This window comes from Triticum urartu, chromosome 1A (assembly GCF_056163025.1).
Source record: "Triticum urartu cultivar PI428250 chromosome 1A, HENAU_Tu73, whole genome shotgun sequence".
NCBI classification, from domain to species: Eukaryota; Viridiplantae; Streptophyta; class Magnoliopsida; order Poales; family Poaceae; genus Triticum; species Triticum urartu.
This window is the reverse complement of record NC_141873.1, coordinates 89,134,704-89,161,928: the sequence shown is the minus strand read 5'-3', so window position 1 is coordinate 89,161,928 and position 27,225 is coordinate 89,134,704. Positions and strand designations below refer to the sequence as shown.

The following is a 27,225-nucleotide window of genomic DNA, read 5'->3' as shown; positions in this document are numbered from 1 at the left end:
GCAACAAAACGATGTGTTAGATGGAGCCTTACAGATGGGCCTCTCTAGTGGATAACGAGATTACCTCGATACAGCCAGCGGCACATCTCGCCGCCGACGAAGTCCCCAGTTCAGCAAACGCCGAGGCGCAACGCCAAAAGCTCCATCTCGCCGCCACCTCCCACCCTCCTTGTGCGCTATCGAGCTGCTACACTTCGGCACTTCCTCTGGTTTGTTGCTTCTCTCTTTCCTGTCGTCGCGGGAATGGGATTGGGATCCGTCTGAGCCGCGCAGTCCGATTCCAGGTCCAAATCTTTCTTTTTTTCCCGTAGTCTCCAGTCCAAATTTCGCGGGACTACTTGTCGTTCTTGGATTCGGACTCATTTCCTACTCGAATTAGAGCTGAGCTGAGGCCTCGGTAGGTGGGTTGAGCTTCCTATTATATATACAAGTGCTGCCTGCCCCTGTTCCTGCTGGGTTGAACTAAAGCTGTGCGGTTGATAGCTGCAGAAGCGATTCATCGTTCAGAAGATCCGGTTTTGCAATTTCTCCAATGGGGACGTGTAGCTTAGTGAGGATGATGGGCTTACTGCAGCTAGACTTGAGAATTTTGCGTACGCTGCTGGCTCTTTCTCCCCCTCCCAGTTCACATTGGAAATTCAGAAAACACCCGCCATTTATGCTGATGGAGACGGATACCGTGGTGGAAATATTGCCAGAGCCGCCGCTGATGGAGACCGAGACTGTGGTTGAAACACTGCTGGAGCTGCCGCTGGATGTATTGATGGATATCTTTTCCCTCCTGGAGCTTCCTGACCTCATTCGTGCGAGCTCTGTGTGCTCCTTCTGGCGCTCTGCTTATAGTAGTCTACATAGCCAGCTTGGGCAATATAAGCGGCCCCAGACACCTTGCCTCCTCTACGCCTCCGAATCCGATGGTGAGAACGTAGCTTGTCTCTACAGTCTTGCAGAAAAGAGGGTCTACAAGCTAAATCTTCCGGATCCACCTATCCGTAGTAGGCATCTCATTGGGTCCTCCCATGGCTGGTTAGTTACTGCTGATGAGAAGTTCGAGCTTCACCTTCTCAATCCGATCACTGGTCAACAGATTGCCCTCCCCTCGGCGATCACCATTGAGCAAATAGAACCAATCTTAGATAGTGCCGGTGCAGTTAATAAGATTAAGATGTGGGATCTAGCGCCGAACGATGATCCAAATGAGTTTTCTGACTGCCTCTACATCAGGGCATTTGTGTTTCCTGATCCACCCATGGGAAGCTACATTGTGGTTATCATCCACAGTCCAGATCGATATCTTTCCTTTGCAAGGGTAGGTGATTATAAATGGACCTCGCTGCCGGGTGAGAACTATAAACAATGCATCCACATGGATGGTCTATTGTATGCATTCACAGAAACCGGAGGAGTCTATACTTTTGATCTGACCTGTCCTACCATCACAAGGAATATTATTGCAGATGAGTTGCAGAATTACAAGACGGTTGGGTACACGTATGTTGTTCAGGCTCCATGGGGTGATCTGTTGCAAATTTGCAGAGCAATAGATGACACACCCGAAGGGTTCATAAAGACTGAGAAAATACTATTATATAAAGTTGATGTGGCAGCAAAAGAACTTGTGGAAATGAATGGCTTGCATGATCATGTGCTGTTTCTTGGGCGTAGTCAGTCGCAATGCCTTAATACTGAGGAATATCCACAACTGAAGCCAAATCGTGTTTATTTCACAGACGACATAACATATATTTCGAAGTATAAGAATAATGACCGGGATATAGGTATTCTCAACTTGGAAAATGACAGTTGGGAAGGTGTACCTAAGCTTTGGTGCAATTGGCCAAATCCCATATGGATGACACCCAACCTCACAAGGATTAACATGGCTGTGGATAAGTAGTGAGCTTATTAAAATTTTGTATTTAGCTTCTCGGATGCTATTAGAAACTGTCCAAAAGGGCTTTCTGGAACAATTTTCCAAATTTTATGGGCAAATGCTATGAAAACGGAGGCATGTTCCGTTTATATGTTTTTCATACCTGGTTTGCTATATTTTAAATGGCTTTTATTTTCTGAATTGTCCAATATCTTTTGTCTCAGTGTGCATATGTTTACGATACTAAGCTTCTCCATTTAGGACAGGTCTAACATGGAACCGCAGTTTTATATTTTCTTTCACAGAACCACATGTGTTTAGTGGATCGTTTATTCATTTTATCTAACCCAAACCTACCATTTCACCACTCGTAACACAAAAAGTAACATGTAGACCATATCAGCTCATACGTCGCCTATGTGTCATCTCACCGCCAGTGATTCATGAATCACGACGTCGTCTTGCGTGACTCTTTGTGCTAAGTATGGACCATGTAAGCTCATACACGGCGCAGAGATACCACACAAGCCCAAGTGTATGTGTTCTCTCAAGCACAAGTGTAAGAGTAGGTTTCGATTAGATGATCAAAACATGTAGTTATGTCCAAAAAATTCCAAAAATTGGTTTTTCCGTGTTAGACCTGCCCTAATTGTGTTCTGGTTTTCTGTAATTTGTCATATTGTTTAAATAACCTTTTAGTCTTTTGTGAAATTAGTGTGCAACTGGTATTCGATGGTTTATACAGATCCGTTATTTATATGACCTGGCAACAAATCCAATTTGAAAAGGGTTTATCCTTGGTGTTCAAGCCTGCACTCCCTTTTTTCTTAAACAATCTGGAGAGGTTAGTAAGATATTATGAAAACTGAACGAGCAATGCATAGCCACAATCTGGAGAGGTTAATAAGATATTATGAAAACTGAATGAGCAATGCATAGCCAGTCCACACGTGTCGGATGTGCAAACCCCACAAACTTTGGAAGTTTCAAGAAGAAAAAGGAAGTTTGGCATTTGGGCATGTTATAAATGATTTTTTCCAAGACTTGCAAATGTGCTTCCAAGTTCATTTGAGAATTAGCTCAAGGTACATACATGGGAGGAACAAGTATGCAAGGATATTATCTTAGCTAGATTGACGAGTGATAATTATGGTATGCTCTAAGTTGATTATTCAGCTATACTGCAATTCTAAAAGAATATGATTAATGAGCATCAGTGATTCTGTGCTACAATAGCTGTAGGTTGTTACTCCATGACACACAGTTACATTTCTGTACAGAAAGGGTCACCGTTCCCGTATCATAAGCACATGATCGACAGACATGCTTGTTTTTTGCACTCAATCTGTTTTTGAGGTCTGTTTCTTCGGTAGCTCAAAAGCATTGACCTCCAACCTTCTGCTAACTTTGTTTTCCTGAAGATGAGTTCTCTATCCGGAAAAGTTTGCGAGCAATTGGCAAGCTAAAACACATTTCTAGTGTTGTAAGTATTTAAATTTTGCTTCTAGAGTTGTTCATTCGCTGAAAGCTGTTTCTACACACGATTGGTGTTAACATACCACTTGCCCGTGTGATACTTATGTCTTATGCCCTTTACATTCAGAATATAAACAGGAGTAGTGAGTCCTACATATGGCCCTAAGATGAGTATCTAAGCCAATATTTGGACCTAACTCCTAATCTAGATAATCCTGATCTCTGTATAGTTGATCCCTATATTCCTCGTCTCTAAATACAATCATAGCATAATCATCCCCTCTTTCAAATAGAAATACATGGGGATTTCTATTTTGAGGAGATGATGTTTTCACCTTGTATAATTTACATAGATTTCCCGATTCTCCAATAGCTTTGAGTTCTTTTTCCTTCCCCACTGAATATTATTGCTTTATCAGCTGACTGTTGGCTGTGCTAATGCAGATAATGGTGTCCAGCCTGAATGGGATGTCTGTTAGATATTCGCTTGCTGACAATACCATGGAGTCCCCTACGAGGTCAGAGGGTCCCTCTTGCGTCGGGTTTGTGTGATCTGATTCCGTGCACATTTCCTGTGCACACTCCATCCATGGTAGTTTCATGTATACATCTCTGATCGCTTGTCGAAAATCGGAAATCGAATAGGGATATGATGTATAATCTCTTTTGATCCTGTACTATCCAGTAGGATTAGTGTTGATTAGTTCCTCATTTATTTCGGTTATACTATGAACTTTTGCCTAAAAGGTGCCTATTGTTCCATCTTATCCACAAAGTTCTCAATAAAACTGTTTTTTTTTTTGGAAAAGGAGGTTTTCCCCCGGCCTCTGCATCTAAGAGATGCATGCAGCCATCTTATTAAAGTTCTCAATAAAACTGTAAACACACCAATTTTCTCGTTAATCTTTTGAGAAACACAGCCAATTTTCTTGGATTTTTAGATAGCTGCAGATGGTATTGGTGTCAGACTGTCAGTAACGTGTGGCTTCTGTTTATATTTCAGCAATTACTGGAGCCCCCCAAAAAAAGATTCGGGGATGGTTGCTTCAGTGTGATTGCTATTAAATTTTAAATAGTGGGGATGCCATTTCCATCCATTCATCTCTTCCTCTAGCTTGTCTGAAAGTTCATCCATCCATACAGAATGGCCTCTTTGTTTCAGGTTGGATGAAGACGAAGAACAAGGTGGCCTCTTTGTTTGACTGATATATTTGGCCTCTTTTGCCAATACAAGAAGGTGAAGCAAGTCTGTAGATCATTGCAACTACTATCAGAAATGGGCGAGCGCTTGCGGCAGGGCAAGGACACCTCGAGGACATACTGAAAAGCCCTGGCACTACTTCAAGTTGTGCAAATCACTTCAGCCATGTGATGTATTTATCTGCTGGTTGTAAATTTGTAATAGAATGCAGAGTAGTGTTCCTTTCAAAAAAGAAAGAGAGGGAGAGATACAGCCCTCTATTGCCCCCTTTCTTGTAACATGAACAATTTTCTCATAAATGACAGATCGATCAGACTGCTCCACATCACACTGGAGTAATTTCATTTTTTTCAGTGTACAGAAAAATTGACAGACAGATATGAAAGAAAATAAAGAGCATTATCAAATATACTCTTACATGTCCGAGTTTACACTTGTCTAACTGTTGCTGAAGCACATTTACATGATCTGTCTAGCACTACAGGCAGTGCATTTAAGTACGATTTTCTTGGCTTTGCTCGAAAAATGACAGATCACGACAGGAAATGCATCTACAGCCGATGAGCGTATAGCTGGTGGTGCCCCATGTCCTGGGCAGTGACCGTCACGGCGAAGCACCCTTGCCTCTTGCACTTGCTCCAGCCGGAGCCAGACTTCTTGTGATGACGAGTCATGTGATTATGAACCTGAGAAGAAAGAGAAAGGGTGAGTTGACAAAGCTACTTTGAATTTTGAAACGAACGAGGGGAACAAGATAGTTTTTGTTGCAAGCAAAATTAGACAAAATCCAAGTCCCAACCTCCTCTTCGTCTTTGCCGATGGGGACAGGCGCCCTCTCAGTTGGGTTCCTCTCATGGCGGATGAAACACTCTAAGCACAGAGTCTTCTTCTTCTTCAGGGAGGAGCAAGCGGCCACGTACCGTAGGTGCATGACCCTGCAGTCGTCCACCTCTGGCTCCAAGAAAGAATCGTCTTCTTGGAGACCATCCGAGCGAACGGCTTGAGCAGGACGACGACGTCGACGGGCACGACGAGGGTGCCGAAAGGCGGGCTCGTTCTTGCGGGCGGAGTCGTCTTTGGTAGCCGCGGCCGGGGGCGCGCACTCCTTGTCGACGTCGTCCTTGCCGAGCTCGTCCGGGCCGGCGAGATAGGCGTTCTCGCCTGTGGAGTCGACGCCGAGCGCGGGCGGGTCGGCGGGGTCGGCGTTCTCGCCCTTGGAGTCGACGCCGAAAGCGGGCGGGCCGGCGAGGGCGGAGTCCTGCAGAAGCTCCTTCTTGCGGCCGGCGTCGTCGTCGTCCGTCAGGTTCTTGGTACCCGCCCCCTGGCCGGCGGTCGGCGTGAATGGCTGGATGCCGAATTCCTGCTCCTTCTTGCGGCCGGCGTCGTCGTCTTCGTCGAGCGTGGGCTGAGACTTGCTAGAGGAGTACCCGCCGTCGTCGTTGTCGTCGTCGTCGTCGTCGTCGCGGACCTGAGTCTTGCAAGAAGAGTACCCGTCGTCGTCGTCGTCTTCGTTGCCGACGAGCGCGGCCTCGGCGTTGCCTACGAGCGGGCGGGCGCCAGCGACCGGCGCCGTGGACGCGCCCTGCCAGTTCTTGGCCGCCTGAATCCGGCACCAGAGGCTCCAGAGAAAGTCGACGAAGTCTGCCTTCCACGCACCACCAGGCGCGGCCGCGCACAGGTGGCGGAGGAGGCGCAGCGCCATGGACTTCGAGTCCATCGTTTCCCTACACTAGGGCTTCTCGTGGGAAGGTTTGCAGGAGGCGGGGAGGGGAGGCGTTCTCGGGTGAGGAGGGATGGGCGGAAGCGGTGGTCGAGCTCTCGGGGGGTTGCGACTTGCGACGACGGGGAGGGGAGGTGGTAGTATTTCAGCGGGCGGGAGCCGGAGGTGATTTTAAAGAGGGGAGGAGCGAGGCCGAGCGGCGCCACCAAGCCCATGGGCTTTTTTTCCCATGGCCCAATCGCTTTTTTCTTTCCTTTTCTTTTTTTTTCTTCTCTGGCCCGGGTCATCTCTGCCGCTGACGGCGATGGCCGGTGGTGGGTGGGCAGGGGCGGCGGGCCGGGGTGGCCTCTGAATGGTTTTTTCCCGAGCCGCCTGTGATATTCACCGACGAGTGGAGGCTGAACCCTGGGCATTTCCACCGAACCGTCTCCGTGGCTCCGTGCCGGTTCATAACCCGACCGACCCGACGGACCCGACTGACCGAGCCCAACCACAGACGGACCCGACGGACCCTTCCTCCTCCGCTCCCCGGATCCAGAGCTAGCTCCGCCAACCAACCCTACTCCGCTCCGCCGCCCTCTCCGCCGGCGACATCCCCCGCGCTGTTGGCGGGGGACTGGCGCATGAGCTAGCGCCGGTCCCTCTCACCATGAGAGGAGCAGACCGCCAACAAGGGCGCCGCCATGACGGGGGGCTCCAGGCCCGCCGCCTTTTCCTCCTGCCGGTCGCCGCTACCCACTACCTCCCCCAGCTTCCCTCCGTATCCGCCTCCTTCCATCGCTCCACGCCCCTCACCAACATCACCGGAGCTGCCTGCACCCTCTCCACGACCTGACCATTCCAGGTTCATCTCTCTCTCTCTCTCTCTCTCTCTCTCTCTCTCTCTCTCTCTCTCTCTCTCTCTCTCTCTCTCTCTCTCTCCTCCCTCCCTCTCCATCTATGCTCAAAAGATGTAGTTATGCAAGTGACGAATTGCTTGGTGAAGATTGAAATGGCAGGTTGTGAGGGTGTTAAGTGCAGTAAAAATGCCTTTCAGCTGCTGCATTTGGTTCCAGTGAAAATGACAGGCTGTGCACTTCTGTTTGCTTGGTTCCAGTGCATCTGCTGATCTGTGATACGTATTATGCTATGCACATCAATGATTGAATAGCGAGAAAACTTGCGGACCATTGCCACTGCAGGGAACAAATATTAGACCCTCACACGGCAGGGTCAACAGTGTCAACGATAGAAATCAAATGAATGGTTTAGTCGACAGTGTCAACGCTAGAAACAACCAATCCTCTGTTAGTTTATCAAGTTTTTATTCCTTTCTTGGAGATCAAATCCTTTCTACCGAGCTTGAAACACACACAGCAAGTTGGGCACCTCTTTTGCACTTCTCGTCCAGCAGTGTTAAGTTTCACAGCTGAACACTGTCTATTGCAAGTCTGTTTCGGTTGATCTTATATTATTCTTATGGGTGTCGTTGCACAACTCCCTGTGTAGGTAAAAGACATAAAGTTAACAATTGGTATGGATATAGTGCGGGGTGAAACTGTAATACAAGATGTGGAAGGTCTGCATTGAGAATCATAGATCATTGCTTGAATTCCCAAAATGAATCTTTACTTAAATTCTCTGGTTAGATTTCCTCAGTCATAGCACAAGTTACTATTTGGTTCTTCTCTTTAGCTCGAGTGCCATTGCGATAGTCATGTTTCATCTACTGTGTCTCAGGTGGATGTTCTGAAAGCAGCATTTCTTCCAATCGAAAATATGAAGTTATATCTGATTGTGCGTCGTCGAAACTTTGCTGGGGCACCACATATTGTGCCTGCTCTGGATGGTCCTCGAGATGGAACTTCAACATCTGAATCTCATGTTTCTGCATCTTCTACTTCTTCTGAAAGTATTCAGGATCTGTCCAAGATACAGAAACATGGCCATCGAATAAATTTCGTGTTTCAGTAAATCTGGTTGAGCTTTCTCTGCATTCAGGAGCAACAAGGGATTCCCCTCTGGCTAAAGGTGCGGGTACTATTTCAAGAGGAATATTCTTTGGAACTTCGTTGACCCTTACACATGTTTAGCACTTCATTTCCATGTCCAATTCCTTGCTTTAAGTTGTCTCATAACCATATTGAGTCCTGGCTTGCGCCAACTTGTATTATACAGTACCACCTGCTACAGTATTGCTAAAACATCAGTGCCAATTTGGTCGTCTAGTGCAACCTGGACAAGTAGTTCACTATTAGTAGTAACTAGAAGCAAACGGCCGCGTTGCTGTGCCGTCTAGAACCAGTGTTGAGCTGAACTGTGCAAGGAAATTTTGATATTGAACATGCACACAACCCTCTTATATAAAAAATACTGTCCTTTTGGTTAGAAGATCCCTGTGAAGAAGGAAAAGGGGATTCCTGTTTCATTAACTATAGGGGGATTAGACAGAAAAAATAGAACATCTCATATGAAATGGATGCAATGACAACAATAATTCTTTTTTTTCCTTTTTTCTTTTGAGACTATGGCTGCCCTTTGGATCAAAAGGAACAAAAGCTAAGCTGTAAAAGCATGTTCCTAAATTTTCCTTTGTGATCCAAACAATGTCAAAAGTGTCGTCTTATTTCACTAATTTATTCACAATGAAGAGCGTCTATCTGGTCAGAAAAGTACATTTGAACTAGTGAAGGTCAAATAGAATGACCTTCTACCAAAAAAGGCTTTCCCTCTGCTTTATATATAAAGCAAACCACCCGAGCCCACAAGCATCCACACACAAGTTCACACCACACGCACACACGCAAAGAAGTCGAAGACGAACACCCACACACAAAAGGTAGCAAGGGTACAACTGAGGGTACAGCTCAACAGTCCTTAAAAGATAAAACAAAAACAATCCGGTAGGAGCCCAAGGGACAGTCCGAAGGTCCTACGATGTGAGGAAGCTGTGTGCCTAGTTTGGCTCCGGGGGTGGTGGCGGAAGCGGAGGGGCCACGCCGAAGGCCATCGCTCGAAGGTCGGCGAGGAGGGTCGCGATGACGTTCCGATCCTAGGGGCGGCTAAGCGGCCGCCAAAGCTACAAGTAACCGCACATTTTGAAAATCGCGTCAATGGCACGTTGAAGAGGAGCACGTTGGATGACAAGCTTATTGCGGATAGTCCAGAGCGTCCAAGCAAGGATCCCGATGCACAACCACCTAATGTGGCGGTGGTGGGGTGCAGATGCTTGGATTTCTGCCAACAAGTCCGAGAAGTTGGTGTTACACCAACAACCCCCAACCACGTCGCGGAAGCAGGTCCAACGGAACTGAGCGGCAACGTGGGAGAAGAATATATGGTTAGCATCCTCCCCCGTGCCGCAGAGCGGGCAGGACCCATCCCCTGGGCTGTTGCGCTTCAGAACCTCCACGCCAGAGGGGAGCCGCCCACGAATTCATTGCCACAAGAATATTCTAATTTTCAGAGGAAGGGCAGTGGAGGTTGCAATGGCCTGGTATAGGGACTTGGCCGAGAAGTGGCCAGACGTCTCCAGGAGCCAGGAGACGGAGTCGTGCATGTGGTCAACGTCTATGGGTTGGGCTGCAAGGCAATGCACTGTAGGAGGTCGTCCCAGGCAGCAACCTCAGGGGGGCCGAAGGGCCGACGGAACGTGAGGCGCCCTAAGTCAATAAGGGCTACCTCGACGGAGACCCGAGGGTCAACCGCGATGGAAAATAGTTCTGGGAAACGGGCGGCGAGGGGGCGGTCCCCCACCCACAGGTCGAACCAGAACAATGTCGAGGAGCCAGATCCAACGGAGATGGATGTACCAATCCGGAGGATCGGCATGACTTGGATGACAGCCTGCCAGAACTGGGAGCCTCTAGAACGCTGGCAGAAGGCAAGAGGCTGGTCTTGAAGGTATTGGTTCCTGACGATGTCCAACCAGAGACCACCCTCACCATTGGTGATCCTCCAGAGCCAGCGCGTCAGTAAGGCGATATTCATGCGCCTAGAGGACATGATCCCAAGGCCACCCTGGTCCCGCGGTTTACGGATGTTCGTCCAGCTGACCATGTGGTATTTTTGTTTATCCCCCTCCCCAGCCTAGAAGAACCGGGCCTGGTACTTGGCGATCTCCTGGTGCAGGGTCTCATGGAGGCTATAGACGCTCATAAGGAACATGATGAGGCTTGACAACGAGGAGTTGATGAGGATCGTCCGAGCCGCCTTAGACAACCATCTGCCCCTCCATGGTTCTACGCAGTGCTGTATCCTGGACATCGCAAGATGAAGGTCTGCTATAGTCAGTCTAGAGTCACTGATGGGGATCCCCAAGTAAATTATGGGGAAGGAACCTAGCCTGCAATTCAGCCGATCTGCCATGTCTTGGCACTTCGCAGGGGAGTATCCAAGAATCATCACTTCGCTCTTATCGAAGTTGATCGTGAGGCCAGACATCTGCTGGAAGCATAGGAGGAGGAATTTCAGGTTGGCAATATCAGATCCAGAGCCCTCAATCATTATGATGGTGTCGTCAGCATACTGGAGGGAGACCCCTCCCCCTCCTACCAGATGGGGCACCATGCCCTGAATATGGCCTGCCACTTTGGCCTTGTCAGTGACTCTATACCACCATGTTGAACAAAAAAGGCGAGAAGGGGTCCCCCTGACGGACTCCACACAGTATGGGAAGTAGGGTCCAATCTCGCCGTTGATCTTCACCGCAGTCCGGCCGCATGAGACCAGCTGCATGACTCTGGTGACCTAGCGGTCGTCGAAGCCCTTGCGCAGCAGAACTTCCCGGAGGAAGGGCCAGAGGACAGTGTCGTAGGCTTTGTGGAAGTCTAACTTCAGGAAGACCGTCCGCTGGTGCTTGGAGCGGACTTCGTGCAGCACCTCATGGAAGACCAACACCCCATCGAGAATGAGCCGGCCTTGAAGGCCGATTGGTTGGGGTGGGTTATAGTGTCCGCGAGCTGGGTCATCCTATTGGCGTACCCCATCGCCAAAATCTGAAAAATCACGTTCATAACTGTGATTGGGTGGAACTGGCGGATGTCCGTAGCGCCTGGAACTTTGGGGATGAGCGTAATGATCCCGTAGTTCAAGCGGCCAAGGTCCATGGACCCTACATAGAACTCGTCAAACAGGGCCATGACCGCCGCCTTGATGGCATGCCAGAAGGATTGGAAGAACTTCACCGGGAGGCCATCCGGGCCTGGAGCCGAAGACGGGTTCATGCCCTTGATAGCCAAGAGGACCTCCTCCTCAGAGAACGGCGCCATGAGGGCAGCATTTTCCTCGGCCATGACACGTAGGCGACCCGACCGAGTGTCGGGTGCCAGTGATGCCCCACCCCAAGGGGAGGGGGAGAAGTGGGCTTTATAGAAGCCGTCCACGTGAGTGCGGATATCCGATGACCGCTGAAGTAGGGTGTCGCTGTCCCAGAGGAAAGGGATGGTGTTGCGGCGTCTCCTCCCATTGGCAATCGCCTGAAAATAGGCGGTGTTTGCGTCACTTCGTAGCACCCACCGCTGGGTGCCGCGCTGAGATACAATAAACAACAACTCTATGCACTGAAAAAGCCTTTAGAGTAGGCTAGAGGTGAAACCCATAAGATCTCGCGACCAACTCATGGCTCTGGCATGGATAGCAAGCTTCCACGCACCCCTCTCTTAACGGACTCCTCCCATGTCAAATTCGGTCTACCCCGACCTCTCTTGACATTCTCCGCATGTTTTAGCCGTCCGCTATGCACTGGAGCTTCTGGCTGAATATGACCAAACCATCTCAGACGATGTTGGACAAGCTTCTCTTCAATTGGTGCTACCCCACTCTATCTCGTATATCATCATTCCGGACTTGATCCTTCCTCGTGTGGCCACACATCCATCTCAACATATGCATCTCCGCCACACCTAACTATTGAACATGTCGCCTTTTAGTCGGCCAACACTCAGCACCATACAACATTGTGGGTCGAACCGCCGTCCTGTAGAACTTACCTTTTAGCTTTTGTGAAACTCTCTTATCACAGAGAATGCCAGAAGTTTAGCGCCACTTCATCCATCCGGCTTTGATTCGATGGTTCACATCTTCATCAATACCCCCATCCTCCTGCAGCATTGACCCCAAATATCGAAAGGTATCCTTCTGAGGCACCACCTGCCCATCAAGGCTAACCTCCCCCTCACACCTAGTAGTATTGAAACGGCACATCATGTACTCCGTTTTAGTTCTACTAAGCCAGTAAGTCTAAACCCTTTCGATTCCAAGGTTTGTCTCCATAACTCTAACTTCCTATTTACCCCCGTCCGACTATCGTCAACTAGCACCACATCATCCGCAAAGAGCATACACCATGGGATATCTCCTTGTATATCCCTTGTGACCTCATCCATCACCAAGGCAAAAAGATAAGGGCTCAAAGCTGACCCCTGATGCAGTCCTACCTTAATCGCTAAGTCATCAGTGTCGACATCACTTGTTTGAACACTTCTCGCAACATTATCGTACATGTCCTTGATGAGGGTAATGTACTTTGCTGGGACTTTGTGTTTCTCCAAGGCCCACCACATGACATTCTGCGGTATCTTATCATAGGCCTTCTCCAAGTCAATGAACACCATATGCAAGTCCTTATTTTGCTCCCTGTATCTCTCCATAAGTTGTCATACCAAGATGGCTTCCATGGTCGACCTCCCAGGCATGAAACCAAACTGATTTTTTGTCACACTTGTCATTCTTCTTAAGCGGTGCTCAATGACTCTCTCCCGTAGCTTCATTGTATGGCTCATTAGCTTAATTCCACGGTAATTAGTACAACTTTGAACACCCCCCTTGTTCTTGAAGATTGGTACTAATGTACTATGTCTCCATTCTTCTTTCATCTTGTTTGCCCGAAAAATGAGGTTGAAAAGCTTGGTTAGCCATACTATCGCTATGTCCCCGAGGCCTTTCCACACCTCAATGGGGATACAATCAGGGCCCATCACTTTGCCTCCTTTCACCCCTTTTAAAGCCTCCTTGACCTCAGACTCCTGGATTCGCCGCACAAAACGCATGCTAGTCTCATCAAAGGAGTCGTCCAGTTCAATGGTAGAACTCTCATTCTTCCCATTGAACAACTTGTCGAAGTACCCCCACCATCTATGCTTAATCTCCTCGTGCTTCACCAAGAGTTGGCCTGCTCCGTCCTTGATGCATTTGACTTGGCCAATATCCCTCGTCTTCCTCTCTCGGATCTTGGCCATCTTATAGATGTCCCTTTCGCCTTCCTTCGTGCCTAACCGTGTTGGTAGAGGTCCTCATATGCCCGACCCCTTGCTTCACTGACAGCTCGCTTTGCGGCCTTCTTCGCCATCTTGTACTTCTCTATGTTGTCTGCACTCCTATCCAGGTATAGGCGTCTGAAACAATATTTCTTCTCTTTAATCGCCTTCTGGACATCATCATTCCACCACCAGGTATCCTTATCTTTGCTTCTCCTTCTGGACACTCCAAACTCCTCTGGGGCCACCTTACGAATGCAAGTCGCCATATTTATCCACACATTGTCCGCATCCCCTCCTTCCTCCCAAGGGCCCTCCTTAATGACCCTCTCCTTGAAAGCGCGAGCTACCTCCCCCTTGAGCTTCCGCCACTTCGTTCTAGCGACTCTGGCTCGCTTATCCCGCTGGACACGAATTCGAAAGCGGAAGTTGGCAACCACCAGCTTATGCTGAGGTACAACACTCTCTCTAGGTATCACCTTATAGTCTAGGCACGCACACCTATCTTCTCTTCTCGAGAGGATGAAATCAATCTGGCTAGTGTTGGCCACTACTAAAAGTCACCAGATGTGATTCTCTCTTTCTAAAGAGGGTGTTAGCTACAATCATGTTGTAGGCTAGAGCAAAGCTTAAGACATCTCCTCGATTCCTGATGCCATAGCCAAAGCCCCCATGCACCCCTTCAAAACCTGTGTTAGATGTACCCATGTGGCCATTGAGGTCTCCTGTGAAGAGCTTCTCGCCAATCGGTACACTCCTAACCATGTCTTCCAGGCCTTGCCAGAATTCCCTCTTGGTGTTCTCATTGTGGTCTACTTGCGGGGCATACGCGCTGATAACATTGAGAACTAATTCCCCAACTGCCCGCTTGACCAGGATAATCCGATCCCCACGTCTCTTGACGTCTACCACTCCATACTTGAGGCTCTTGTTGATCAAGATGCCTACACCATTTCTGTTTGCAGCCGTCCTTGTGTACCACAGCTTGAAGCCGGTATCCTCCACCTCCTTCGCCTTTTGTCCTCTCCACTTGGTTTCTTGGACGCAAAGGATATCAATGCCTCTCTGCACCGCTGCATCAACTAGCTCCAGAAGCTTCCTTGTCAGAGACCCTACATTCCAGCTACCTAAGCGAATCCTCCTAGGCTTAGCTGGCTTCCTTACCCTTCGCACTCGTCGAGTCAAATGCGAAGACCCTTGCTCATTTTCCACTACATCTGGGCGCCGATGTAGCACGCCACTAAGGATGCGACGACCCGATCCTCGCTCACTTGCCACCGTATCCGGATCAAGATACGGCGCGTGTTAGACTAACTTTTGTATTTGTGTACGTATATTGTACCAATTGTAACACACCCATTATATATATATATATATATATATATATATATATATATGAGATAAGCCACCCCTAGAGGGTTGAGCTGGTTCCCCCAAAATTATTGTCTTACATGGTAACAGACCTGGCTACGTCCTCCGCTTCCGCAAAACCCTAGTTCGCGCCGCCGCCCCTGGATCGTGCCCTGCCCCTAGATCGCGCCGCCACCATGTCAGGTGCCGCCGCCTCCAGCTCCTCCGCCGGGTTTCTTCCGGCCTCGCTCGTCGCCCTTCTCTCTCTACCGCTCGACTCGGCCACCATGCGGCCGCCTCAGATCGGGACCAGAAGCGTTGGCTCGTTCTTCTCCAACAATCCTCCGGCTTCTTCATCGTCGGGTCACGCGCTGACGATCCATACGTCGAGCACCCCTTCACCCGCCTCATCCACCGGCGTCATCGCGCCTCTGGCCTTCGCGCCTGAGGCCACCTCGTCAGCAGTCACGGCGGGCCACTTGGGGTTGGGCCTTGCGCCAATCCACCCTGCCCTCATGCCGTCCGTGCCTCCAGCAGGATCCACTCCGGTCGCACTGGCCGCTTCTCTACGGGGCGTACCCGCCGCCGCTGCTCGCGGGTTCCAATCCCGTGTCTTCGCTCGCGCCGCCCGTCCCTGCCCCCATGGCATATGCGCCCCCGGCAGTCTCTTCGACGGGCTTGTTGCCTCCACCGTTCCACTTCGGCAACCTCATCACCGTCAAGCTATCGTCCGACAACTATATTTTCTGGCGTGCGTAGGTTCTTCCGCTCCTCGGGAGTCACTACTTGCTTGGCTACGTTGACGGCACTTTTCCTTGCCCTTCCGCGCTGGTGGATAGCGTGAACGGTCCGGTTTACAACCCGGCGTACCGTGTCTGGACGGGGCAGGACCAGGCAAACCTCTCCTCCATCCAGGGCTCGCTCTCTCCGGCTGTTGCCGGGCTCATTGTCTTTGCAAAGACCTCCCATGAGGCTTGGACCATCCTTGAGCGCTCCTTTGCGTCCTAGTCGCAGGCCCGTGTCAGTGCCCTCCGTCGCGAGCTTGGCGCCTGTGAGAAGCTCAACTCCACGGCCACGGAGTTTTACAACAAGGTCAAGGCTCTTGCTGACACGCTGGCGTCCATTGGACAGCCGCTTACTGACTTTGAGTTCAACTCCTTCATCGTCAACGGCCTCGACGAAGAGCATGATGGTTTGGTCGAGATCATTAATGAGCGCGGCAACACGACCCCCATGATGGCTCATGAGGTCTACTCTCAACTTCTTCTCACTGAGCAGCGTGTTGAGGCGCGCTGTGCCAACCGCAACCGCGGCTCCTCCGCAAATGCGGCATACAGAGGTGGTCGCCCCCCTTCCCGGTGGTGCTTAGTCGTCCGCCTCGGGCAAGGGGCCTGCACCGCTGCCTCCGGCCTCATCCACCCCCACCTTGACTCTTCCCGGCGATGGGGTCGGCGGGTCTGCCAGCTGTGTGGCCTTGACGGGCATTGGGCCTCTAAGTGTCATCGCCGCTTCCAGAAGAGCTTCCTCGGTCTCAGGTAATGATGGCAAGGATACACGCAATACTGCGCGTCAGGTTGCCATGGCTGATCGCCCGGCGCCGCAGAAGCCTCAGGGACACACTCAGTCCTACTCCATCGATCCTCACTGGTACATGGACTCTGGGGCGACGGAGCATCTGACGAATGAGATGGGGAAGCTTCATCTTCGTGAGCCCTATAACGGCTCCGATAAGATCCACACAGCCAATGGAGCAGGTATGCACATCTCTCATATTGGTCAAGCATCTCTCCTTACTAGTCATGTCAATAGGAGGCTTCAGCTTCATGATGTCCTTAGAGTACCATCTGTGACGCGTAATCTCCTTTCAGTTCCTAAACTCACTTATGATAATAATGTGTTTTGTGAATTTCACCCGTTTGATCTTTTTATTAAGGATCGGGACACGAGGGACGTTCTTCTTAGTGGGCGTCTCCACCAGGGTCTTTATCGTCTGGAGCATCCTGGAGTCTCTCGGGTTTTCAGTGGAGTTCGTGTCTCGTCGTCACAGTGGCATGCTCATCTTGGTCATCCTGCCACACCTATCGTTCGTCATGTTTTGCGTTGTCATGAGCTTCCTAGCGTGTCTAGCAATAATGATGTAGCAGTGTGTGATGATTGTCAGCAGGGGAAGAGTCATCAACTTCCTTTTTCAGAGTCTAGTCGTGAGGTGAAACATCCTTTAGAACTTGTTTTTTTGGATGTATGGGGCCCTGCCCAAACTTCTGTTAGTGGCCATAACTATTATATCAGTTTTGTGGATGCTTACAGTCGCTTTACTTGGCTCTATCTTATTAAGCATAAGTCTGATGCGTTTGATATTGTTGTTCAGTTTCAAAAACATGTTGAACGTCTTCTTAAGCATAAAATTGTTCATGTTCGGTCGGATTGGGGTGGCGAGTATCGCAACCTCAACTCCTTCCAGTCGCTTGGGATCGCTCATCGTTTAGCATGTCCACATACTCATCAGCAGAATGGTTCCGTCGAACGTAAGCATCGCCATATTGTCGAGACTGGTCTCACTCTTTTGGCCCATGCATCGGTTTCTTTTCGATTTTGGAGTGATGCTTTCACCACTGCATGTTTTCTTATCAATCATACTCCCACACGTGTTCTAAACATGAAGACTCCCATTGAACTTCTCCTTAATGAACAACCTGACTATACTTTCTTTAAAGTATTTGGGTGTGCTTGCTGGCCGCATCTTCGACCATATAACAAACGCAAGCTGGAATTTCTGTCCAAAAAGTGTCTTTCTTGGCTATAGTTCCCTTCATAAAGGTTACAAATGTCTTCATGTTCCCACTAATCGTGTCTACATATCTCGGGATGTCGTGTTTGATGAGCTTGTCTTTCCATTTGCCAACTTACCCGTGTCCACAGATGCATCTCCTTCCATGCATTCATCCTCTCTTGCCTCTGACCAATTTGATCATGTTGCATACTCCTGTATTATTGCCTAACCATGGTGTAGGCACTGGACGCGGGGCTCGTTTGGAAATTTTGGAGGCTCCAACACCTCCCTCGCCGTCGCTCTCTGATGCGCACGTCGATCGCGTCGCCTCGCTGCATGGCCTCGACCCGCGCGCCCATGCACGCTCGGCTGATGTGCCTGTGGCGCTGCGTGGGTTGTCTCCCCTGACTCTGGGCCGGCTTGTCCTCCGATCGGCCCGGCATGCCCGTCACGCCTGCCTCGCTGTCGCCCGAGGCTTGGCCCTCCACGCCAGTGTCGCCCGAGGCTCGGCCCGCTACGCCGGTGGCGCCGTTGTCACCAGTCCCACTGGCGGGCTCTGGGTCCACCTTGCTGAGTGCCTTGTTGGCGGGTTCGACTCCATTGCCCAGCCCCTCGCCGCCTTGCTCTCTACGTCAGCATTACCCAGCCCCTCGCAGGCTGGTCCCGTCATCATCGTCCAATCCTCCACCGGCTGCACCCTCGACCTCGACGGCTCCAGTTCTCCGTCCACATACACGCAGTCGCAGTGGCATTTTCCGTCCAAAGGAACACAAAAATGGTACTTTGCTTGGTTGGCGGCATGTCTGGCTGCTGCTGTTGCGGATCCGTCCTCTGAGCCCCGCTCATATCAGGCTGCCATGCGCATTCCTCACTGGCGGGAAGCTATGGAGCAGGAGTATCACGCTCTTCTTCGCAATAAGACGTGGACCCTTGTTCCTCCACCACCACGGGTCAATGTTATTGACTCTAAATGGGTGTTCAAAGTGAAGAAGCACTCGGATGGGTCTATTGAGCGCTATAAAGCGCGCCTTGTTGCCCGAGGATTTCGGCAGCGCTATGGTCTTGATTATGAGGACACCTTCAGTCCCGTTGTCAAGCCTACCACCATTCGGCTTCTCTCTCTTGCAATCACTCGAGGCTGGTCTCTTCGTCAGCTTGATGTGCAGAATGCCTTTCTTCATGGCTTCTTGGAGGAAGAGGTTTATATGCGCCAGCCGCCTGGTTTTTCTGATCCTGATCGTCCTGATCACATCTGTTGTCTCACCAAAGCGCTCTATGGTCTGAAGCAAGCTCCTCGTGCCTGGCATGCTCGTCTTGCATCAGCTCTTCGTGCTCATGGGTTTGTGCCATCTACTGCTGACTCCTCATTATTTCTTCTCCAGAAGCCAGAGGTCACTATGCATCTTTTGGTCTGTGGATGATATTATTCTAGTCAGTTCCTCTTGTTTTGCTGCTGATGCTCTTGTTCGCTCTCTTTGTGCTGATTTTGCTGTCAAAGACCTTGGGAAGCTTCACTACTTTCTTGGAGTTGAGGTTACTTCTCGTGCTGATGGCCTTGTTATGACGCAGAAGAAGTATTCCTTGGATTTATTACAGTGAGCTGGGATGCTTAAGTGCAAACCGACTACTACACCCATGTCGTCCACAGACAAGATCACTGCTGTTGATGGTGAGCTTCTGTCTTCTGCGGATGCAACAGAGTACCGGAGTATTGTTGGTGGTCTCCAGTATTTGACGATCACGCGACCGGATATTTCTTATGCTGTCAACAGGGTTTGTCAGTATCTTCAGGCTCCTCGAGACACTCATTGGGCTGCTGTTAAGCGCATCCTGTGTTATGTCCAATTCACAGTGTCTTTTGGGATGCATATTCGGCCGACTCCATCTCAGGTTCTCTCAGCATACTTTGATGCGGATTGGGCTGGCAGTCCGGATGACAGGCGATCCACGGGGGGCTATGCTGTGTTCTTTGGCTCTAACTTGATCGCCTGGAGTGCTCGGAAACAGGCTACTGTATCGCGTAGTAGTACTGAAGCTGAGTATAAGGCTGTGGCTAGTGCTACTGCAGAGATTATCTGGGTAGAGTCTTTGCTTCAAGAGTTGGGTATGTCCCAACCACAGCCTCCTATCCTTTGGTGTGATAACATCGGCGCTACATACCTTTCCGCAAATCCGGTATTTCATGCCCGAACGGAACACATTGAAGTTGACTATCACTTTGTACGGGAACGTGTGTCACAGAAGCAACTACAGATCAAGTTTATCTCTTCTAAGGATCAACTTGCAGACATCTTCACCAAGCCATTGCCTCTACCACAGTTTGAGGCCTGCAGGCGCAATCTTACCCTTCTCAGTTCTTTAGAAAGTGGCTAAGATTGAGGGAGGGTGTTAGACTATGTATAACTTCTGTATTTGTGTACATATATTGTACCAATTGTAACACACCCATTATATATATATATATATATATATATATATATATATATATGAGATATATATGAGATAAGCCACCCCTAGAGGGTTGAGCTGGTTCCTCCAAAATTATTGTCTTACAGCGCGCCACCAGGGGGGTGACGGCCGGCCCTTGCCCATTTGACACCACACCCGGGTTCTGATGTGGCGCGTCGCTGAGAGGGTTACGCCCCAACGAAAATCTTTTGGGTTTCATCTCCATAAGAATGGCTGAGTTTTACGTTGGCTCGCCAAGCCTATCACAACCCTCCTCCTTTACCCGGGCTTGGGACCGGCTATGTTGAAACAACATAAGCGGAGTTATTAAGACTATTGAAAAACGAAATAAAAATTAGGTAGGGCCTTATATGAATTACGTACACACAGGACTCGAGATTGTCAATGAATCCAATAAAGTAGATTACTTGCATAGCCTAAGAACTGTGAGCACATGAACTGGCTATGCAAACCGGTAGCTGGACATATGGTTTGTTTTCCTTCTTGGACCAAAAGTTTGTATAGTCATGCAAGGTGTATATTGTACTAGATTGTATATACACGGTGAAGGATGGGCTTGCCTTGTGCAACAAGATCGCTGGAAACATAAATGTACTGCATTTTGTTTCTTTCAACAAACATTCATGTCTTCAGCATTCAAATAGACTGTTATAAGACAGAATTAATATCTGGCTACAGATTGAGCAATTTGCACTGTTACACTGCAGAAGGTTGATCTTCCTGTGGATCTGAATGCGGCCAGCCTGAAGCTGCTTGAACGTAATGTCACCTCTCATCTGGGAGTAAAGCACACAATGTAGCTCCTTCACTTTGCAGGTATGAACTTGATCATTTATATTGTGCATTTGCTGTCATGTGCACACAGAATTTATATGATGCACCCAGTATCCTTGTTTATCTTAAAATAGTATTCCGAGTTCGTAACCGTTGACGTTTTAGATCCTGAAAGGAACTGTTGAGCAATCAGTTTTGGCATATGTGCAGTTAGAAGCTGTGGACATACTCTTTCTGTACAATGGTATGGTTACAGGATAGAGGATACTTAATTCCTTTGGTGGTTATGTGTAATGGATCTTGCCAATTGATTTATTTTTAACATTTTTGTTGTGTCAGTAGCATAGCATCACAACACTCTGTACCACGCCATGCCATTGATGATAGTCATCTTACAAGAAGTTTACTGGTGAGCTGTAAGCAAACATTTCATTTGAGATAATGAGTAGCCAACCAAGGGCATACTAGGTGCTATCGTTTTGTTTGTGTAGCTGATGGTGTGGCATCCAACTACCTCGGCTAATAGATTGTATACCCAGTTTCCTGGCATCTGTATTGATATTTTTGCTGTTGATGGTTCTTAACTTGACATTTCCGCCCGGATTCGATCCCTGGTTGCAAAAAGTATAGACGGGAGTCCGCTGTGGCCAGCCCATTTGCCTTGTAAATTTTGCTTGGCTCTGTTCCCCGGCCCCAGTATAGATGGGAGTCAGTTTACAGTTACATGAAATTCACGTTCGCCAAAAAGAAAAAAAAACAGTTACGTGAAATTCCAGACACGAGATATTGCTCTCTCATCCCCTACGAGAAGGTTCCTTGCTGGTTGTTGTTCTGCAGTTACTCAGCCAAGCTAGTGATGTGACAACTTCTAGTTTAATACGTATGCACCTGTGTAAAAAGGATTAGGGTCTGTTTGGTTCATGACTAACTTTGTCCATAGGCAAAGTGTGGCTGCCACAAAAAGTGTGGCTAACAAAATGGCCACCACAAGTGTGGCAGGATTTGGCAAAAAAATTGAGTCTATGACATGTGGACCATATAACTAGAAAAGTGTGGCAAGCCACAAGTGTGGCAATGAACCAAACACATGTCCAAAATATTGTGCCATGACTAAGGTTAAGCGTCGCAACCTTAGGCTGGGAACCAAAAATGACCTTAATCTTTGGTGTTTACTTGTTCTTTTCGAATCTTGTAAACGATTTGTCAAGCAAGCCTTTCTTGTACAGTATTTCTGAACGTTCTTCATTGCTTATTCCAGGACACAAACAGCCTGAAGCTACAAATTTGCATCGCTGAGCCTCAGGCTAAAGTTGAGAAGCACTGAAGGATGAATGGTGGCACGTGATCGCTTGGTTTAACATAGGTGACGAGTCGCTATGCTGTTTGGCACCTCCTTGAAAATGTGAACTCAGATTCGAATATAAATCCTTGTCTTGTAATTGTTCGAATATAAGGTGGTGTTTGGTTCTCTAGTCCTAGGATTTTTTCTAGTCTAGTCCCTAAAAAGTTCCTCCCTGTTTGTTTCTAGAGACTAAAAAGTCTCTAGTCCCTTGCTAGAGGTTATTAAATGACCATGGTGCCCTTAGTATATAGAAAAATAACAATCAAACAACACCATGGGATGGCGGGCCAATGGGTGCATGGAGGGGCATTGTTGGAAAAGTCCCAAAAAGTTTCAAAAAGACTCTCCTTGAGAGTCTTCTTCATTTAGTCTCAAATGCCTAGTTTAATCCCTAAAAAGTCCCTCTCGTTTGGTACAAAAATCTCTAAGAGGGACCTTTTTTAGTCCCTCCATAAAAAAGTCCTTGTAAACAAACACCCCTTAAGTCTAGTGGATTGGTTCTACCACATGAAAACTGACCATCTTCGCACCATACAATACTATTGTCTTGTAATGATGCTCAATTATTGTTGTAACTATTCACTAGTAACATAACAACCACGGTGAAATCCTTGCAATTAGCGAGGAAACATGACAACATGGGATCTTGTTTTAAATCTCTCATGAACCCACCAGTAAATAGAGACTGTTAATCGGATTAACAATTTGCCGAAAAAGGCTTCGGCTCCGTTATATATATAAAGCAAAGATCACCAACATCTCGATACAAACACATGCCACCACAACAAACACACACCCAAGGCAATGATCCATAGGCGCTGAGCGCAACAACATCACCCCTAACTACGAAGAGATGAAGCCGCATACGACGATTCGTGGACTCCAAGGCGGCGCCTTCAGCAAGGATACGACACCGGAGCGCCGCCACCGCCCGATCCAAGGATCAGAGTTTCCCCTGGAGCACAAGATGAGTGATGAGAGCCGTGACGACACCTTCAAGAAGGGAACGAGTTTCGCCGCCGTGGGTCTGTCCGCGGAAAGAACATGTTTTCACCCCGGCCACCCCTCACCCCCACCGAACGCCACACCGCGGCTGCCATGTTGCCCGCACAGCCATGGCCACTGGGCACCACCAAGCCGCGGGCTCTGCCCAAGAGCACCGCGCTACCACCACCGGGGCCGCCGCCCTAGCATACAAGACCTAGGCACCACTTGACCCAAGACCCGCCGCTACCCCAACCGAAGAGACGGGTGGAAAGGTCCCGCCTTTAGCACCCCTGGACGACCCCAAGCGCCGAGACCCAATAGGCCGGCCAAAACTGGCCTCCATCGCCCGTCCTGCAGCCCTGAGCGCGAGACGAGCTCCGTCCTGCCACCGGGCACGAGACGAGCTCCGTCCTGCTACCAGGCGCGAGACGAGCTCCGTCCTGTTGTCGGGCGCGAGACGAGCTCCGTCCTGTAGCTCCGGGCACGAGACGAGCTATGGGCCATAGCTGGGAGAGGGCCAGCCCTTGGACCGAAGTATCGCCCGGACGACGAGGAGATGGAGCGACGGTCGAAGCGGTCCGGCCGCAAACGAGCCAACGCCGGAGATAGCAGGCCGTCGCCGCGGGCAGATCTGCCAAACCACCGTGTAGCCGCTGCGCCCCCGGGAGGCCACCACCATGTGCCGGACCTCCCCGTGCCGCCACCTACGGCTGGAGCAACGACTACAACAGACCTGTAGGATCGGAAGTATATCTAGAGGAGGGTGATTAGACTACTTGACCAAATAAAAATCTAGCCTTTTCCCAATTTTAAGTCTTAGCGGATTTTAGCAACTTAACACAAGTCAAGCAATCAACCTACACATGCAATTCTAAGAGTATAGCAACGGAATGTAAATTATTACATATGAAGGTAAATGGGAGGAGTTTGGAGGGAGCAAACGCAATGTAGACACGGAGATTTTTGACGTGGTTCCGATAGGTGGTGCTATCGTACATCCACGTTAATGGAGACTTCAACCCACAAAGGGTAACGGTTGCGCGAGTCCACGGAGGGCTCCACCCACGAAGGGTCCACGAAGAAGCAACCTTGTCTATCCCACCATAGCCATCACCCACGAAAGACTTGCCTCACTTGGGTAGATCTTCACGAAGTAGGCGATCTCCTTGCCCTTACAAACTCATTGTTTCAACTCCACAATCTTGACGGAGGCTCCCAAGTGACACCTAACCAATCTAGGAGACACCACTCTCCAAAAGGTAATAGATGGTGTGTTGATGATGAACTCCTTGCTCTTGTGCTTCAAATGATAGTCTCCCTAACACTCAACTCTCCCTCACAGATTTAGATATGGTGGAAAGATGATTTGAGTGGAAAGCAACTTGGGGAAGGCTAGAGATCAAGATTCTTGTGGTAGGATTGGAATGTCTTGGTCTCAACACATGAGTAGGTGGTTCTCTCTCAGAAAATGAATACTGGAAGTGTAGGAACGTTCTGATGGCTCTCTCTCAAATGGAGAGGAGGGTGGAGGGGTATATATAGCCTCCACACGAAATCTAACCATTACACATAATTTACCAAACTCGGTGGGACCGAATAGTGAAACTCGGTCAGACCGATATGGTTCAAAATGTGAACGTTAGTGTTTTCAGTGGGACCGACATGATCAACTCGGTGGGACCGATGCATTAGGGTTAGGGCATAACTTGACCTCGGTTTGACCGATTACTTCAACTCGGTGAGATCGATTTTAGTAATAAGCAAACAGAGAGTTGGCCAAGAAAACTCGGTGGGACCGATCGCTCATTTCGGTGAGACCGAAATGTTACGAAAAGGAAACAGAGAGTTTGCATTGCGAACTCGGTGGGACCGATCGCTCATCTCGGTTGGACCGAAATGTCACGAAGGGAAATAGAGAGTTTGCAACCCCATCTCGGTGAGACCGAGATCCCTATGGGTGAGACCGAATTGATTAGGGTTTATGGCTATGGCTATGCCAAATGAACTCGGTGGCGATGGATAGATCAAATCGTTGGGGCCGAGTTTGACTTTTAGGTTTAGGACATATGTGGAAATGAGAAAGTAGTTGAGGGCTTTTGGAGCATATCACTAAGCATTTTGAGCAAGCAAGCCATTAAGCAACACCTCATCCCCTTTTAATAGCATTGGCTTTTCCTATGGACTCAATGTGATCTTGGATCACTAAAATGAAAATATAGAGTCTTGAGTTTTTGCCAATATGTGTCCTTAGCATTTTGAGGGGTCTACATCTCTAATCCATGCCATGCCAATCATTGAACTTTCTGAAATGATTATCTTGAAAGAGTATTAGTTTAGTGAGCTATATGTTGTTATGAATTACCAAAACCACCTAGGGATTGGTTGCACTTTCAGTCTCTCCTTTTTTGGTAATTGATGATAACATATAGATCAAAGCTTCGACAAATGATAATAAGAATGAAAACATCGTCTCTTTGAGAAGTATGTGATAAGTAAGAGCGCCCCCTAAATTTGTGCATTATTTAAAATTTGTTTTTGAATGCAAATGCACAATCGATTAGGATTATGGGTTACTCTTCCATGTCACATACATATTGGTGGAGCGCTCAAAATGATAGAATATGAAATATGCACTCATCACCAAGACAAAGAGTGAATGATCATACATAAAAGATAGAGAATATCATCATCCAAGCACAAACATTAAAGTATGATATGATCAAGCACAGGACCATACAAGTATCTCACACACACATAAATAGAGTATCATCCAAACAAGCAAGAAAACAAGTAGTAAGAGAGGCAAAAAGAAGCAAAACTCTCTCTCTCTCTCTCAGCCTATGATCTATACACTTTCTCCCCCTTTAGAAACAAGTTACCAAAAAGCTTGAAAATGCATAGTGCTATGCGGCTCTCTAAGCTTGATCTCCGGGAGCTCGGGAGCGCGAAGGTGGCGTGGAGAGGAGTCCTGCAACGAATGCATCTAAAGAAGACTGTGGAGCTGGAGGAGTTGCCACTGGAGGGGCAACTGAAGCTGTGGCTGCAGGAGCTGAGGTTGTAGCCCTAGTGTCTATCACTGGCACTACTGCAGACCTCTGTCTTCTAGGCACCCTTTGATAAGCATCAGTGGTGGTCTTGTCACTTCTGTCCTCAAGCTCTTCTTGAATCTTCTCCACTGAAGTTTGAATTTCTGTGACCTTGACATCCAAGTCATGAAGTTTTGTCTCAAAAATCCTCTCAAGACTCTCTTGATTTTGGGTCAGGGTGGCCAAGCCTTTCTCAATCCTCAAAGTAGCTTGAATGAGATAGCCAAGTTGATCTTGCTTGGACTTGAGAAATACTTGTGATGCCTCTTCAGCACTTGGTATCTTGGCTGCCTTCTCTGCTTTTGCTTGCTCCCTCTTCTCCTGAGCCTCTACTGATGTAGGATCTGAAGCATCCATAACCACTGTGTTATCTTCACGATAAGGCCTCAAGGGAAGGTGCTCTTGAAGGAAATATGCCCTAGAGGCATTTATATTTCTTTATATCATGATAAATGTTTATTACTCATGCTAGAATTGTATTAACCCGGGAACTTGATACATGTGTGGATACATAGACAAAACACTGTGTCCCTAGTAAGCCTCTACTAGACTAGCTCGTTTATCAAAGATGGTTAAGTTTCCTAACTATATATAGACATGTGTTGTCATTTGATGAACGGGATCACATCATTAGGAGAATGATGTGATGGGAAAGACCCATCCGTTAGCTTAGCATGTTGATCATTAAGTTTTATTGCTATTGCTTTCTTCATGACTTATACATATTCCTTTGACTATGAGATTATGCAACTCCTGGATACCGAAGGAATACCTTGTGTGCTATCAAACGTCACAATGTAACTGGGTGATTATAAAGATGCTCTACAGGTATCTCCGAAGGTGTTTGTTGGGTTGGCATAGATCAAGATTAGGATTTGTCACTCCAAGTATCGGAGAGGTATCTCTGGGCCCTCTCGGTAACACACATCATAATAAGCCTTG

General features: G+C 48.5%; 3 protein-coding genes and 1 long non-coding RNA gene across 4 annotated transcripts; 3 read left to right on the top strand and 1 right to left on the bottom strand.

Annotated features, from left to right (window-relative positions):
- The first annotated feature begins 282 nt into the window (after nucleotides 1-282).
- On the top strand, nucleotides 283-3,754 carry LOC125548874 (putative F-box protein At4g22180). The gene has a single exon (XM_048712403.2). It carries the CDS (start codon nucleotides 533-535, stop codon nucleotides 1,895-1,897), a length of 1,365 nt encoding a protein of 454 aa, XP_048568360.2. The 5' UTR covers nucleotides 283-532; the 3' UTR covers nucleotides 1,898-3,754.
- A 1,347-nt stretch (nucleotides 3,755-5,101) lies between these two features.
- On the bottom strand, nucleotides 5,102-6,576 carry LOC147990173 (uncharacterized). The gene is made up of 2 exons (XM_087514039.1): nucleotides 5,350-6,576; nucleotides 5,102-5,236 (listed from the first exon to the last, which is right to left on the bottom strand). Exons 1-2 carry the CDS (start codon nucleotides 6,265-6,267, stop codon nucleotides 5,102-5,104), a joined length of 1,053 nt encoding a protein of 350 aa, XP_087370165.1. The 5' UTR covers nucleotides 6,268-6,576.
- A 168-nt stretch (nucleotides 6,577-6,744) lies between these two features.
- Nucleotides 6,745-22,340, top strand: LOC125548901 (uncharacterized). Its single transcript, XR_007301193.2, has 4 exons — nucleotides 6,745-7,114; nucleotides 7,990-8,280; nucleotides 20,802-20,910; nucleotides 22,127-22,340. It is a non-coding gene; the product is annotated as an uncharacterized LOC125548901 (long non-coding RNA).
- On the top strand, nucleotides 14,896-20,081 carry LOC147990172 (uncharacterized). Its single transcript, XM_087514035.1, has 2 exons — nucleotides 14,896-19,294; nucleotides 19,398-20,081. The coding sequence occupies exon 1, from the start codon at nucleotides 17,688-17,690 to the stop codon at nucleotides 19,044-19,046; it is 1,359 nt and encodes a 452-aa protein (XP_087370161.1). The 5' UTR covers nucleotides 14,896-17,687; the 3' UTR covers nucleotides 19,047-19,294; nucleotides 19,398-20,081.
- Nucleotides 22,341-27,225: the final 4,885 nt, after the last annotated feature.

Coding starts and splice junctions, on each gene's coding strand:
- LOC125548874 (XM_048712403.2), top strand. CDS start 533: ATGGGGACGTGTAGCTTAGTGAGGATGATGGGCTTACTGCAGCTAGAC.
- LOC147990173 (XM_087514039.1), bottom strand. CDS start 6,267: ATGGACTCGAAGTCCATGGCGCTGCGCCTCCTCCGCCACCTGTGCGCG. Junction 5,237..5,349: donor TCGGCAAAGACGAAGAGGAG/GTTGGGACTTGG, acceptor CTTTCTTCTCAG/GTTCATAATCACATGACTCG.
- LOC147990172 (XM_087514035.1), top strand. CDS start 17,688: ATGTTCCCACTAATCGTGTCTACATATCTCGGGATGTCGTGTTTGATG.